The sequence below is a fragment of the Miscanthus floridulus genome, chromosome 14 (assembly GCF_019320115.1).
Source record: "Miscanthus floridulus cultivar M001 chromosome 14, ASM1932011v1, whole genome shotgun sequence".
Classification (NCBI taxonomy): Eukaryota; Viridiplantae; Streptophyta; class Magnoliopsida; order Poales; family Poaceae; genus Miscanthus; species Miscanthus floridulus.
Window position 1 is genome coordinate 68899485 of NC_089593.1, and position 15986 is coordinate 68915470.

Genomic DNA, 15986 nt, shown 5'->3' on the forward strand with positions numbered 1-15986 from the left:
CTCGAGTGAGGTCCGACCCCTCGCACTTGCAGGGGTCGGATGTCATGAAAGATCAGGGGATTTTGATGATAAAACTGATAAGAGAAAGTATGTATTTATTTAGGGGTAAAAATGACGTAGCTGCTCAATGTTCCAGGCGTTGATGAAGACCTAACCGTCGATGGTTTTCAACTTGTAGGACGCCTGGCCAGAGTACTTTCACGATGACGTACGGCCCCTCCTAGGGCGGGGAGAGCTTGTGGCGGTCCTTGTTGCTCTGCACGAGGTGGAGAACTAGGTCCCCGATGCTGAAGGCTCGGTCCCGCACCCATCGGTTGTGGTACCATCGCAACGCCTGCTGGTACTTGGCCGAGCAGAGGAGGGTGACGTTGTGAGCTTTGTCTAGCTAGTCCATGGCATCTTCGTGGGTTGCCTCAGCTCCCTGTTTGACTTATGCTCTGATCCTTAGTGCTCCGTAGTCGAGGTTGGCTAGGAGGATGGCCTTGGAACTATAGACCATGAAGAAAGGCGTGTAGCTAGTGGCTCGACTAGGGGTTGTCCTTAGGCTCCAAAGCACCGCGGGGAGCTCGGCGACCCAGTGTGCACCAAATTTGTTCAACCAATTGAAGATCCTAGGCTTAAGGCCCTGTAGGAGCATGTCATTTGCATGCTCGACCTGCCTGTTCGTTTGGGGGTGCGCGACGGCAGCCCAATCGATTCAGTTGTGGTTTTCATCGCAGAATTGAAGGAACTTCTTGCCAGTGAACTATGTGCTGTTGTCCATGATGATGGAGTTCGGTACTCCAAAGCGATGGATGATGCCGAGGAAGAACAACATGGCTTGCTCGAACTTGATCGCGGAGATCGGCCGAGCTTCTATCCATTTTGTGAACTTGTCTATGGTGACAGCAGGTGGGGTGTATCCTCCAGGCACCTTCTTGAGAGGTCCCACCAGATCGAGCCCCTAGACCATGAAGGGCCATGTGATGGGGATCATCTGGAGTGCCTGGGCTGGGAGGTGAGTTTGTCGAGCGTAGTACTGACACCCTTCGCAGGTGCGCACGATCTACTCGGCGTCGGCTACTACAGTGGGCCAGTAGAAGCCCTGTCGGAATGCATTTCCAACCAAGGTTCTAGGCACGACATGGTGACTGTAGACCTCACCATGGATGTCGCTCAGCAAGTGCTTCCCTTATTCAATGGGGATGCAGCACTGTAGGATCCCGGTGTGGCTTCGTTTGTAGAGTTTGCCCTCCACAAGAACGAACGATTTGGCGCAGCGTATGAGCCGTCGAGCCTCCACCTTGTTCGTCGGCAGCCTCATTGAGGCCATCAAATTTGTCCTCCAGTCATCGGACTTCTTGGCAGTATGCAGCCATCTTAGCGTCGTGACATCTTGACTCCTTCATGACTTGGTTGACGACCAGCTATGAGTCACCTCGGATATCGAGGTGTTGGATGCCCAACTCGATGGCAATGTGTAGGCCATTGATGAGTGCTTCATACTCAGCCACATTATTGGATGAGGGAAAATGGAGACGAACCATGTACCTCATGCGTACCCTGAGGGGCGATACAAAGACCAGCCCTACGCCGGCGCCCTTCTTCATCAATGATCCATCAAAGTACATCGTCCAGTACTCTTGATTGATGACCGCTGGTGGCGTTTGGACCTCGGTCCATTCCGCGATGAAGTCAGCCAACACCTAGGACTTAATCATCGTTCATGAGGCATATGTAATGCCTTGATCCATCAACTTGAGCGCCCACTTTGCGGTTCTTCCCATGACGTCCTGGCTTTGGATGACCTCGCTGAGGGGGAACGACGTCACGACCATCACCGGATGTGACTCAAAGTAGTGGCATAGGTTCCTCTTGGTGATGAGAATGGCATATAGGAGCTTCTAGATTTGGGAGTAGCGGGTCTTAGAGTTGGATAGTACCTCACTGATGAAGTACACAGGGTGCTGCACCTTGAGGGCATGCCCCTCTTCTTCCCGCTCCACTACCAGGGCGATGATGGCCACGTGCGTGGTGGCCGCTATGTATAGCAGAAGGGATTCTCCATCGATTGGAGAAACCAAGATCGGGGCCTTTGTCAGAAGCAGCTTGACCATGTCAAGTGCCTCCTGGGCCTCAGATGTCCACTCGAAGCGATCGGCTTTCTTCAAGAGTCGATAAAGGGGGAGACCTTGTTCGCCGAGGCGCGAGATGAATCAGCTGAGTGCGGCGAGGCACCCTACGACTTGCTGAACCCCCTTTATGTTTTGAATCAGGGCCCATCCTTGTGATGGCTGAGATTTTCTCTAGGTTGGCTTCGATGCCATGCTCGGAGATGATGAAGCTGAGCAGCATGCCCCTCGGGACCCCGAAAAACACACTTCTAGGGATTGCGTTTGATGCCATTTGCTCGGAGTTTTGTGAAGGTTTTCTCAAGATCGGCAACAAGGTGGTCAGCCCATTTGGACTTAACCACGATGTCATCAACGTATGCCTCAACGGTCCGCCCGATGAGGTCCCTGAAGCATTTGAGCATATAGCGCTGGTACGTAGCCCCAGCGTTCTTCAGACCGAATGACATCGAGATGTAGTAGAATGATCCGAAGGGGGTGATAAAAGATGTCGCGAGATGGTTGGACTCTTTCATCACAATTTGATGGTACCCAGAGTACAAATCAAGGAAGCAGAGGGTTTCGCACCCCTGAGGTAGAGTTGACTATTTGACTATGCACGACAAAGGAAACGGATCCTTTGGGCACGCCTTGTTGAGACCCATATAGTCAACACACATCCTCCATTTCCCGCTCTTTTTTCATACGATAACGGGATTGTCTAACCACTCAGGTGGTATACTTCCTTGATGAACCCGGCTGCCAAAAGTTTCGCTATCTCTTCACCGATGGCCCTACATTTCTCCTTGTCAAAGCAACGCAGGCATTGCTACACTGGCTTGGAGCCTGGGTGGATCTTCAAGGTATGCTCGGTGACTTCCCTCAGAATGCCTGGCATATCCGAGGGTTTCCACGCAAAGATGTCTTTGTTGCCATGGAGGAAGTCGACGAGCGTGCTTTCCTATTCAGAAGAAAGCATGGTACCAATACACACCATTTTACCTTTGGTGCTCCCGAGGTCTATGAGGACTTCTTTAGAGCCCTCTGTAGACTCGAACGATCCAGACGACTTCTTGGCGTCGGGTGCTTCTTCGGTGACCTCCTTCTTGAGGGCGGTGAGCTCCCCAGAGGCGACGATTGCTACGGCATGACCGCAGCACTCGACCTCGCACTCATAGGCGTACTAGAAGGAGGTGCCGACTGGTGATGACCCCATGGTGGCCTGGTATCTTTAGCTTGAGGTATGTATAGTTGGAGATGGCCATGAACTTCATAGTAGCAGGGACTGTCCTAGGATGGCGTGGAAGGTTTCCGAGGAACCCAACCACCTCGAAGGTGAGGATTTTAGTCCTATAATTGAACTGATCCCCAAAGGTAATGGGCAGATCGATCTACCCAAGCGGCAATGGCCTACTTCCCGGGCACGATGCTATGGAAAGGTGCTCAGGTTGGGCGGAGACGTGTCCAGTCGATGCTCATTTCATCGAGCGTCTTGGCAGTACATGATGTTGAGGCCGCTGCCTCCATCCATCAGTACTTTGGTGAGCTGCTTCAGGTCGACGATCGGGTCGACCATGAGCGATATCTTCCGGATGTAGGATGCTCTTCGGATGGTCTAGTCCAATTGAAGGTTATGGCGGACTCTGACCACCAAAGGAAGGGAGGTGTGGCTGGTTCAGCCATGTAGACCTCGCGGTGCGTGACCTTCTACGACGTTTAGAGTCGTAGGCCGCTAATCCTCTGAAGATCATAAGGTAGCCATATGGCATTGGAAAGCCATCGTCCTTCTCCTCGGTGTCGTCCATGGTGGGAGTAGGGTCCTTTCCATGCTCCCCTTTGTTGGAGCCTCAGGACAAGAACCGCTGCATGAGGCTGTAGTCCTTGAGTAGATGCTTAACCAGGAAGGCATGGTTTGGGCATGGCCCCTCGAGTAATTTTTTGAAGTGGTTTGGAGTGCCCTCTGTGGAATTTCCAACCACCCTTGTGGTCAGCAGTGGCCACGAGCGAGTCCTCACATCGTTGCTTCTTGTTCTTCCTTTTGGCAGAACGATTGGAGGTTCCTTTGCCAGCACCCTCGTCCCACCTTGCCTTGCCCTCGAGATGATCGAAGATCGCTCCGACCGGCTCTTCTCCTGAGGCGTGGCTGGTGACGATGTCTAGGAGTTCCTTGGTGGTTCGTGGGCCCTTGCATCAAAGCTTATGAACCAAAGACTCACAGGTAGTCCTAGATAGGAAGGCTCCTACAACATCGGCATCGGCGACGTTAGGGAGCTCATTGCACTACCGGGAGAAGCGCCATATGTACCCATGGAGGGTCTCACCGGCCTTCTGATGGCAGTTCTTGAGGTCCCATGTGTTCCTAGGGTGCTTGTATGTGCCCTAGAAGTTCTCCACAAAGATCTCCTTCAGATCCACCCAACTCTGGATTGCGTCGGACAGTAGGTGTTCCAACCATGCTTGTGCCGAATTGGCTAAGAACAGTGAAAGGTTGCAGATAATGAAGTCATCATTATCTGCACCACTGGCTTGGTAGGCAAGCCAATAGTCTTCGAGCCAAAATCCGGGGTTTGTTTCCCTAGAATACTTTGGGATATTGGTAGGTGGTCGGTACCTTGGCGGGAAAGCAACATTGAGGATGTGCCGACCAAAGGCCTGTGGGCCTAGTAGGCTGGGGCTCGGGCTTCGGTCCCGCGCCGCTATCCGTAGTGTCCGCCGCGATGAGGATTGATATCCGCGGTGGGGCTCCTTCTCACGGGTTAGCCATAGGTACATCTGGCGGGCATCGAGAGTGTTGCGTGCATTGCGGTTGTGGCCGAGACCTAATGTACCGAGACCTTGGCGGTGCGCTTGCTTGCTACCTTATGGTGCCTAGTGGACTGACGCGTCCCTAGCAAGTTGTGCCGCTAGCTAGCATCAAGCTCGCATCATCGGAGACAAAGCGAGCTCTCAGCCTGCTGGCGCCGCCGCACGCTCCGAGTAGCTGCGAATCTTGTGGTGAGCCTGGATGATCCTCGGGCGTTATGACCTCTAGAAGGCCAGGTAAGCAAGGCCATCATGGCGGTGATGTTCTGGCTTGCCCGGGCAAAGTGAGGAAGGGGCTTCATCATCGACGATGATCCGTTAGTTCACATCACAGGCCATGGCGCGTGCGCGCCCACCGTCTCCGCGACGCTTGATCTCCTGATCGAGCTCCGCGCATTCCTGCATAAGCTAGAGTTGTGCTTCCTCTATCTCCTGCTGTCGGGCTTTCGGCTACTCCACCCCCATGTGAGGTGGGGCCACTGTCTCCCCTTCGGTTTCGTCGCCGAGGTTGCCCATCGGGTAGCCTCCTCTACGAGGATGCTTTCGACGTGTCCCTCGAGGGTACCCATCATGAAGCATTCCTGGGAGGGGTGATGGCTCCCTCTGCTGGAATTAGAGCCAGAGGACGACCCCGCTCCTCTATGAGGAGGTTCCGTGACATGTTCGATCACCCCATGAACTCGTTGTTCACGGGCGGCAGGACCATGTGTCGTGCCACAAGGTGGCTAACGGTCGCCGCAGTGTTGTGGAGACTAGACGGAAGCACTGTCGAGGCGCTCCGTATGTGGTGTTCCAAAGAGAGGGACCCTCCTCTAGAAAACCACGCCATGTCATTGGCGTGGGAAAGGGTGAGGCGGCGCTGGTCCTCCCTAGACTACTGGGGTCCAAGGGAGACACTGAGCTAGGAGCTCAAGCCTCTCAGTGGTTGAGGCCGATGGAGGGGAGAGATTGGATGGTGGCTGTGAGCCAATGCCAACTCTCCTCCCACCGCTGATGATGAAGTCTAGGTCTCCCGAAGTGCATGTGTGCGCCTGGGACCCAGTTGATACCATGGCTAGCCATCTATGGCCTGATGTTTAACGTTGGAACGTGTAAAGGTCCCCTACCTAGCGTGCCAACTGTCGTTGTTTCGAATAAACACCAACTAGTAAATTTATATTTGTTGTGCGTTAGGCTTGGATGGTGTGCTAAAGGACACAAGGTTTATACTGGTTTGAGCAGAATGTCCCTACAGTCTAGTTTGCTGCTGCTCATGTTATTAGCACTGAAAAAGGTTCATAGTAGGGGGTACAAATGGTCGAGAGAGGGACAAGTCCCAAGTCTCTGATGGAAAGGTCGAAAGGATGCCAAGAGCTCGGTTACTGCTCAGCTGTGTGTTATGTGATGCATTGTGTGTTGGATTCATCCCCCCCCCCTTAGTGGGGTGCCCTGCCTTCCCTTTTATAGATCAAAGGGGAGCAGGGGTTATAGATGGAAGAAAGAAAAAGAACCAGAGGCCAAGAAGGTCCTTCGAAGGTGCCAGGTCTTCCTTTACCTCTGAGCCAGCCCCACTAACATGGCAAATGATGCTAGGGATAGCACGTTCGTTGATCTTGATAGGGCTGTGCTCTGGCTTTGTTCCGCAAGTGGTCACGTCCCATCCTGCCCCAGCGGGCGGTGTGGTGCACCGGGTTGCCGAGCCGCGACCCTATGGGGAGCAAATGGGGAAGTGACCATACGTTGATTACTATAGAAGATGTGATTTCCCTCTTGGATCATAGTGGTTATCGTATGCTTATGTTAGGATCCACGTCCGAGGGCTGATGGAGGCACCCACAACACTGTAAGACAAAAGTCAGCGCCTACAACACTGTTCGGGCTCTGCCATGCCTGGAAGGGCTTAAAGCGCCCGTCTGGTCCTATCTTGATAGTACTTCCCTGTAGGCATGCAGGGTATGGTCCTCGGTATTGCCGTTAACTTGAGTACCTCACCTTATCTGCACGCGTAGTTATGAAGGAGTAGCGCATAGACGTTGGGCGAGGCGGAGCCCGCCCTAGGACGTTGGGCGAGGCGGAGCCAGCCCTCGGACATTGGGCAAGGCAAAGCCCAGCCCTGAGCCTACCCTCAGACGTCGGGTGAGGCAGAGCCTACCCTCAGATGTCGGGCGAGGCCGCGCCTAACCCCTGGACGTCGGGCAAGATGGAGCCTGCCCGCAGACATCGGGCAAGGCGGAACTAGCCCTCGGTCGTCGAGCGAAGCGGAGTCTAGCCCTCAGGGGTCGGGCGAGGTGGAACCAATCTTCAGTCGTTCGGGCAAGAAGTGTAGTTGCGTTCTTATCTGATCGGAAGCGTCAATGTTTGATGGTTATTAGCTCCTCCTCTTCGGGTACCCCAGTATTCAGTCCCCGACAATCTGCATCCCCTATTATTAAAGAAACAACCTAAAGTAACCCTACATCTAAATGACCCTAACACATATGCTTTTGGGTGGGTGGGTGGGGGCGAGCAAAAGCACTGTCAGTGGAAGTGTGCGGTGACACTACCATGCCTGGGTATCTCCTACAACTAAAAAGAACAAAGTGTGGATATTTTTTTGTGTGACATTTGTTTTGGTTCGTCTGTCTGCCCACGCCTACAATCCCACGACATCTCCTTGATTGAATATTGCCTGTCATGTGATAGAGGAATCACGACAAAATAGGAAGTAGAAAATTATTGTGCTATCCATATACACATTGCATGTTTGCATGCACCAGCATACATGGCAATGAGCAAAAGGAAAGAGAATTAACACAGAAGGAAAGGGAATTAAGACAAAAGGAACTTCTTTGCATTTCTGAGAACTTAACAAATCTGTCTACATTTAATTACTTCCCCTCTTTGCATTTGCAAAAGGGACAACTTTTTCCTCCTTTTATTTGGTTTCACGCTCACGTGTTCCATCGCCCTCGCTTGCTGTTTCTTGCATGAACCATAGTTGATGTCATCTGTCTTCCGTGGCTCAACCTCCCAATCCCAAGAGAAGGTCCCTACCTCTCCCTGACTGGAGATCTGGCCTGCCAAAGGATCTCCTCGAGTCCAACGGGCAGCGTCTCGTGTCAGGCCACGACGCGGCTTCCTTTCGATCCGCTTGCTCCCCATGGCGCGCCGCCGTCCTGTTCACGACCTTTGGGCCGCTCTTGTTGCTCCCGTTCGACCCCGACTCGGACCACGTCGGCTTCTACTGTGTCCCGAAGAAGAAGGTCTTGTCCAAGACGTTGTCCGACGTGCGTGGCAAGGTGGCGTGCGGCTCCTCGTGTCGGTGGCTGGCGTTCATGGATGAGGCGGCGTCCGTGATGCTGCTGAATCCATTCGCCGGTGCTCGTGCCCCCCACGTTGAGCTCCCGCCAGCAGGCGAACACGTCACGGCGGCGTCCTCATCGGAACGTGTGTCTAGGGTCCACGGCCGGTGGGTCCTCCATCCCACCAATGGCTACGGGGACGCAGATGCCGCAGGCAGAGCCATCATGATAGAAGACATGAGGGACGTGTTCTTCCATGAGATCGTGCTCTCGGCGCCGCCTGACGCCGCCGGCCGCAAGTGCGTGCCAAGGCCATGCTTGGGTGCTCCACGGAGGTCGTGTTCTGCCGGGTTGGAGTCGACAGCGCATGGACGTTGCTCGACACCAAACTGGAGTTCTCCGTAGGGTCCATCGTCCATTGCCAAGACAAGTTCTTGGCGATCGACTGCACTGGAGAAATCTCCGTCTGCAGCAGCAACGCCGTCGGCGCTACTCCAACCGCAACGCTGCTGCCATCGCTGTCGCCACCTGCGGGGCTCTACCACCGTAGCTACCTGAAATCAAACGGTGAGCTACACATTCGGTGACTTCCCTCAGAATGCCTGGCATATCCGAGGGTTTCCACGCAAAGATGTCTTTGTTGCCATGGAGGAAGTCGACGAGCGTGCTTTCCTATTCAGAAGAAAGCATGGTACCAATACACACCATTTTACCTTTGGTGCTCCCGAGGTCTATGAGGACTTCTTTAGAGCCCTCTGTAGACTCGAACGATCCAGACGACTTCTTGGCGTCGGGTGCTTCTTCGGTGACCCTCCTTCTTGAGGGCGGTGAGCTCCCCAGAGGCGACGATTGCTACGGCATGACTGCAGCACTCGACCTCGCACTCATAGGCGCGCTGGAAGGAGGTGCCGATGGTGATGACCCCATGGGGGCTTGGTATCTTTAGCTTGAGGTATGTATAGTTGGGGATGGCCATGAACTTCATGTAGCAGGGACGTCCCAGGATGGCGTGGAAGGTTCCGGGGAACCCAACCACCTCGAAGGTGAGATTTCAGTCCTATAATTGAACTGATCCCCAAAGGTAATGGGCAGATTGATCTACCCAAGCGGCATGGCCTGCTTCCCGGGCACAATGCTATGGAAAGGTGCTCAAGTTGGGCGGAGACGTGTCCGGTCGATGCTCATTTCGTCGAGCGTCTTGGCATACATGATGTTGAGGCCGCTGCCTCCATCCATCAGTACTTTGGTGAGCCGCTTCGGGTCGACGATCGGGTCGACCATGAGCACATATCTTCCCGGATGCAGGACACTCTTCGGATGGTCAGTCCGATCAAAGGTTATGGCGGACTCTGACCACCGAAGGAAGGGAGGTGTGGGTGGTTCGGTCGTGTAGACCTCGCGGTGTGTGACCTTCTGACGATGTTTGGAGTCGTAGGCCGCTGATCCTCCGAAGATCATAAGGCAACCATCTAGCGTTTGAAAGCCATCATCCTTCTCCTTGACGTCATCCACAGTGGGAGGAGGGTCCTTTCCATGCTCCCCTTTGTTGGAGCCTCAGGACAAGAACTGCCACATGAGGCTGTAGTCCTTGAGCAGATGCTTAACCGAGAAGGCATGGTTCAGGCATGGCCCCTCGAGTAATTTTTTTGAAGTTGTTTGGAGTGCCCTCTGTGGGCTTCTGACCACCCTTGCGGTCAGCAGCGGCCATGAGCGAGTCCTCACGCCATTGCTTCTTGTTCTTCCTTTTGGCGGAATGATTGGAGGTGCCTTTTCTAGCGCCCTCGTCCCGCCTTGCCTTGCCCTCGAGACGATCCAAGATCGCTCCGACCGGCTCTTCTCCTGAGGCGTGGCTGGTGACGATGTCTAGGAGTTCCTTGGTGGTTCGTGGGCCCTTGCATCAAAGCTTATGAACCAAAGACTCACAGGTAGTCCTAGATAGGAAGGCTCCTACAACATCGGCATCGGCGACGTTAGGGAGCTCATTGCACTACCGGGAGAAGCGCCATATGTACCCATGGAGGGTCTCACCGGCCTTCTGATGGCAGTTCTTGAGGTCCCATGTGTTCCTAGGGTGCTTGTATGTGCCCTAGAAGTTCTCCACAAAGATCTCCTTCAGATCCACCCAACTCTGGATTGCGTCGGACAGTAGGTGTTCCAACCATGCTTGTGCCGAATTGGCTAAGAACAGTGAAAGGTTGCAGATAATGAAGTCATCATTATCTGCACCACTGGCTTGGTAGGCAAGCCAATAGTCTTCGAGCCAAAATCCGGGGTTTGTTTCCCTAGAATACTTTGGGATATTGGTAGGTGGTCGGTACCTTGGCGGGAAAGCAACGTTGAGGATGTGCCGGCCGAAGGCCTGAGGGCCTAGCTGGCCAGGGCTCGGGCTCCGGTCCTCGCTGCTGTCGTAGCGTCCGCCACGATGAGAATGATAGCCGTGGTGGGCTCCTTCTCTTGGGTCACCGTAGGTATGTCTGCGGGCTTCGAGAGTGTTGCGTGCGTCGCGGTTGTGGGCAAGACGCTGATGTACCAAGACCACGGCGCGCTGCCTACTACCTTGTGGTGCCTGGTGGACTGACGCGTCCCTAGCGGGGCACACTGAGGTTGTGCGCTAGCTGGCATCGAGCTCGCATCATTGAGACAACGAGCTGTCAGCCTGCTGCGTCGTCGCACGCTCGAGTAGCGTGCAAATCTCATGGTGAGCCTGATGATCCTCGGGCGTTCCGACCTCTCGAAGGCCATGGAGCAAGGCCATCGTGGCGGTGATGTTCTGGCTCACCTAGGTGAAGCGAGGAAGGGTTCATCATCGGCGATGATCCTTTAGTTCACATCACAGGCCATGGCGCGTGCGCGCCCACCGTCTCCGCGACGCTTGATCTCCTGATCGAGCTCCGCGCATTCCTGCATAAGCTAGAGTTGTGCTTCCTCTATCTCCTGCTGTCGGGCTTTCGGCTACTCCACCCCCATGTGAGGTGGGGCCACTGTCTCCCCTTCGGTTTCGTCGCCGAGGTTGCCCATCGGGGTAGCCTCCTCTACGAGGATGCTTTCGACGTGTCCCTCGAGGGTACCCATCATGAAGCATTCCTGGGAGGGGTGATGGCTCCCTCTGCTGGAATTAGAGCCAGAGGACGACCCCGCTCCTCTATGAGGAGGTTCCGTGACATGTTCGATCACCCCATGAACTCGTTGTTCACGGGCGGCAGGACCATGTGTCGTGCCACAAGGTGGCTAACGGTCGCCGCAGTGTTGTGGAGACTAGACGGAAGCACTGTCGAGGCGCTCCGTATGTGGTGTTCCAAAGAGAGGGACCCTCCTCTAGAAAACCACGCCATGTCATTGGCGTGGGAAAGGGTGAGGTGGCCCTGGTCCTCCCTGGACTACTAGGGTCCAAGGGAGACACTGAGCTAGCGCTCAAGCCTCTCATGGTTGAGGCCGATGGAGGGGAGAGTTTGGATGGTGGCGTGAGCCAATGCCAACTCTCCTCCCACCGTGATGATGAAGTCTAGTCTCCCAAAGCGCACGTGTGCGTCTGGGACCCAGCTGATACCGTGGCTAGCCATCTGTGGCCTGATGTTTAACGTTGGAATGCGTAAAGGTCCCCTACCTAGCGCGCCAACTGTCGTTGTTTCAAAGAAACACCAACTAGTAAATTTATATTTGTTGTGCGTTAGGCCTGGATGGTGTGCTAAAGGACACAAGGTTTATACTGGTTTGAGCAGAATGTCTCCACGTCCAGTTTGCTGTTGCTCGTGTTATTAGCACTAAAAAGGTTCATAGTAGGGGGTACAAACGGTTGAGAGGGGGACAGGTCCCAAGTCTTTGATGGAAAGGTCAAAAGGATGCCAAGAGCTCGGTTGCTGCTCAGCTGTGTGTTATGTGATGCGTTGTGTGTTGGATTCATCCCTCCCTTAGTGGGATGCCCTGCCTTCCCTTTTATAGATCAAAGGGGGGCAAGGGTTATAGATGGAAGAAAGAAAAAAACCAGAGGCCAAGAAGGTCCTTCGAAGGTGCCAGGTCTTCCTTTACCTCTGAGCCAGCCCTGCTGACATGGCAGACGATGCCAGGGATAGCACATTTGTTGATCTTGATAGGGCCATGCTCTGGCTTTGTTCAGCAAGTGGTCACATCCCATCCTGCCCCGATGGGCGACGTGGCGCACCAGGGTGCCAAGCCGCGACCCCACGGGGAGCAGATGGGGAAGTGACCATACGTTGGTTATTGTAGAAGATGTGATTTTTCTCTTGGATCATAGTGGTTGTCGAATGCTTATGTTAGGATCCGTGTCCGAGGGCTGATGGCGGCGCCCACAACACTGTAAGACAAAAGTCAGCGCCTACAACACTATTCGGGCTCTGCCATGCTTGGAAGGGCTTAAAGCGCCCGTCTGGTCCTATCCTGACAGTACTTCCCTATAGGCGTGCAGGGTATGGTCCTCGGTATTGCCGTTAACTTGAGTGCCTTGCCTTATCTATACGCGTAGTTATGAAGGAGTAGCGCATAGATGTTGGTCGAGGCGGAGCCCGCCCTCGGACGTTGGGCGAGGCGGAGCCGGCCCTCAGACATCGGGCTAGGCAAAGCCCAGCCCTAAGCCTACCCTCGGACGTCGAGCGTGGCGGAGCCTAGCTCCTGGACATCGGGTGAGGCGGAGCCCGCCCTTGGACGTCGGGCGAGGCTGAGCCAAGCCCCTGGACATCAGGCGAGGCCGAGCCTACCCGCAGACGTTGGGCGAAGCAGAGTCTAGCCCTCAGGGGTCGGGCAAGGCAGAACCAATCTTCAGTCGTTCGAGCAAGAAGTGTAGTTGCGTTCTTGTCTGATCGGAAGCGTCAACATTTGATGGTTATTAGCTCCTCCTCTTCGGGTACCCCAGTATTCGGTCCCCAACAATCTGCATCCCCTATTATTAAAGAAACAACCTAAAGTAATCCTACATCTAAATGACCCTAACACATATGCTTTTGGGTGGGTGGGTGGGGGCGAGCAAAAGCACTGTCAGTGGAAGTGTGTGGTGATACTACCATGCCTGGGTATCTCCTACAACTAAAAAGAACAAATTATGGACATTTTTTGGTGCAATATTTATTTTGGTTCGTCCGTCTGCCCACGCCTATGATCCCACGACATCTCCTTGATTGAATATTGCCTGTCATGTGATAGAGGAATCATGACAAAATAGGAAGTAGAAAATTATTGTGCTATCCATATACACATTGCATGTTTGCATGCACCAGCATACATGACAACGAGCAAAAGGAAAGAGAAATAACACAGAAGGAAAGAGAATTAAGACAAAAGGAACCTCTTTGCATTTCTGAGAACCTCGCCAAATCTGCCTACATTTAATTACTTTTCCTCTTTGCATTTGCAAAAGGGACAACTTTTTCCTCCTTTCATTTGGTTTCATGTTCACGTGTTCCATCGCCCTCGCTTGCTGTTTCTTGCGTGAACCATAGTTGATGTCATCTGTCTTCCATGGCTCAGCCTCCCAATCCCAAGAGAAGGTCCCTACCTCTCCCTAACTGGAGATTTGGCCTGCCAGAGGATCTCCTCGAGTCCATCAGGCAGCGTCTCACGTCAGGCCACGACGCGACTTCCTTCCGATCCACTTGCTCCCCATGGCGCGCCGCCATCCTGTTCGTGACCTTCGGGCCGCTCTTACTGCTCCCGTTTGACCTCGACTCGGACTGCGTCGGCTTCTACTGCGTCCTGGAGAAGAAGGTCTTGTCCAAGATGCTGCCCGACGTGCGCGGCAAGGTGGCGTGTGGCTCCTCATGTGGGTAGCTGGCGCTCATGGACGAGGGTGCGTTCGTGACGCTGTTGAATCCATTCGTCGGTGCTCGTGCCCCCCACGTTGAGCTCCCGCCAGCAGGCGAACACGTCACGGCGGCGTCCTCATCGGAACGTGTGTCTAGGGTCCACGGCCGGTGGGTCCTCCATCCCACCAATGGCTACGGGGACGCAGATGCCGCAGGCAGAGCCATCATGATAGAAGACATGAGGGACGTGTTCTTCCATGAGATCGTGCTCTCGGCGCCGCCTGACGCCGCCGGCCGCAAGTGCGTGCCCAAGGCCATGCTTGGGTGCTCCACGGAGGTCGTGTTCTGCCGGGTTGGAGTCGACAGCGCATGGACGTTGCTCGACACCAAACTGGAGTTCTCCGTAGGGTCCATCGTCCATTGCCAAGACAAGTTCTTGGCGATCGACTGCACTGGAGAAATCTCCGTCTGCAGCAGCAACGCCGTCGGCGCTACTCCAACCGCAACGCTGCTGCCATCGCTGTCGCCACCTGCGGGGCTCTACCACCGTAGCTACCTGAAATCAAACGGTGAGCTACACATTGTGGGTGCCATGGTGAGCACATTCCACGAGACATAGAACTTCACCTACAACAGCGCGATCTACAAGTGCAACCTCCACGATCGTACGCCGGAGTGGTCCAGGGTGAGGGACATCGGTGATCAGACACTGTTTGTGTCTAAACATTTCAATGAAAGCTTCAGTGGAAAAGTGTATCCAAGTATAAGGAGAACAAAATCTACATGTCTGAGCCATTGTATGGGGATCCATACGACTTGGTCCATCGACCGGAGATCATTGATATTAATACCGGCGCATCCGAAGTGAAGCCCGTCTAGGAAAAGATGCAGGGTTCTGAGGCTCTAGGTTGGATTCGACCCAATCTCTGTGAGCTCTAGAGTTTATGAGCCTGCGACGCCGCGCATTCCGTGACTGTGTTAAATTCATAAACTTTGCTTTTTGGATTAAATGTCACTTTAACGTTGGTATTTAATTTAACAGTATTGTTATCTTATCGTGCGATCTGTGTGTTTTTAGTATAAATTATTAGTTATTCCGTAGCAACGCACCGGCATGCTACTTATTATAAAAAAACTTGAGGTTAAACACACTCTCCAATTATCCATGACTCCATGAGGGAGAGAATGGGCGGAAATTAGTTCATTTATGTTTCCAATCCATATGTTTTATGTTTTGGGAAAGAGATGGTTTATCCATATCCAAGCATGATACTGCAATGGCGTGCTTATTAATTGCCATACGTCGACCTGACCATTTTCAATAAGGGAGTAGACGTCCATGATCCAGCTAGCTCCTTTGCTTCCTTCCTGGTATATGGTTTCTCCAATGTGGAAGTCGTAGGTCGTCTTCAAACCGGTGACCTGTGCTGGCCCGATGCTCTCGCCAGGAATCCCCCACCCGAGGTCACGCGGCTTCCTGTACCCAGTTTGCGTCGCCGGATTGGTACAACTGCTCTTGAGGACAGAGCAATCGGTGACGTAATACTTCTCCCTTCTATTGGCTTCTTCCTCGTCGAGCGGCATTCCTGCAGTGCACGCGCGCACTCTGTCAGTGGAGCTCCGGTCCAGACCATCCGATCGAAGGGTACGCCGGCGTTCACCCCGTTGTGGCCGACGGAGTGGTAGCGCTCGAGCAGCCGAAGGAGGTGCCTCAGGATCTCTGCGTCTCCGGGGTTGGAAGAAGAGAAGGGTGGAAGGCAGTAGCCTTCATCTTCGACTCTAGTTGGAGTAGCAGCAAGCGGACGGCTTGAGGAAGGAGAAGGTCCGCCGACATAGTCCTCGACGAAAGGACGTGCCCCTGTCCTCATCTTCGTGTCCTCGACGCGACAGTGACGATGCGCTTCTCCTATACTTCCTCCTCGCTGCGACATTGTAGAGGCAGCAGCAAAGGATCCAGGTTTGCCCTCACTCCCTTTTGTTCATGATGTTTTGGGATTCTGCAAATGACCAGTAGTAGGATTGAATGGCTGAATACCTGCAGTCAGCTTGTTCGTTATTGTCTCTGTGGGACATGCTAAATT

At 53.8% G+C, this 15986-nt stretch overlaps 1 protein-coding gene across 1 annotated transcript in view; it reads right to left on the reverse strand.

Annotated features, from left to right (window-relative positions):
- The window catches only part of LOC136503659 (uncharacterized), a 39683-nt gene extending 23910 nt beyond the window's left edge, over positions 1-15773 (reverse strand). Inside the window, exons 1-2 of the mRNA XM_066498662.1 lie at positions 15548-15773; positions 15208-15503 (exon numbers count right to left, since the gene is read on the reverse strand). Coding sequence (XP_066354759.1) covers positions 15208-15503; positions 15548-15773 — 522 coding nt within the window. The remainder of the gene's footprint in view (positions 1-15207; positions 15504-15547) is intronic.
- Between the last annotated feature and the right edge of the window lie 213 nt (positions 15774-15986).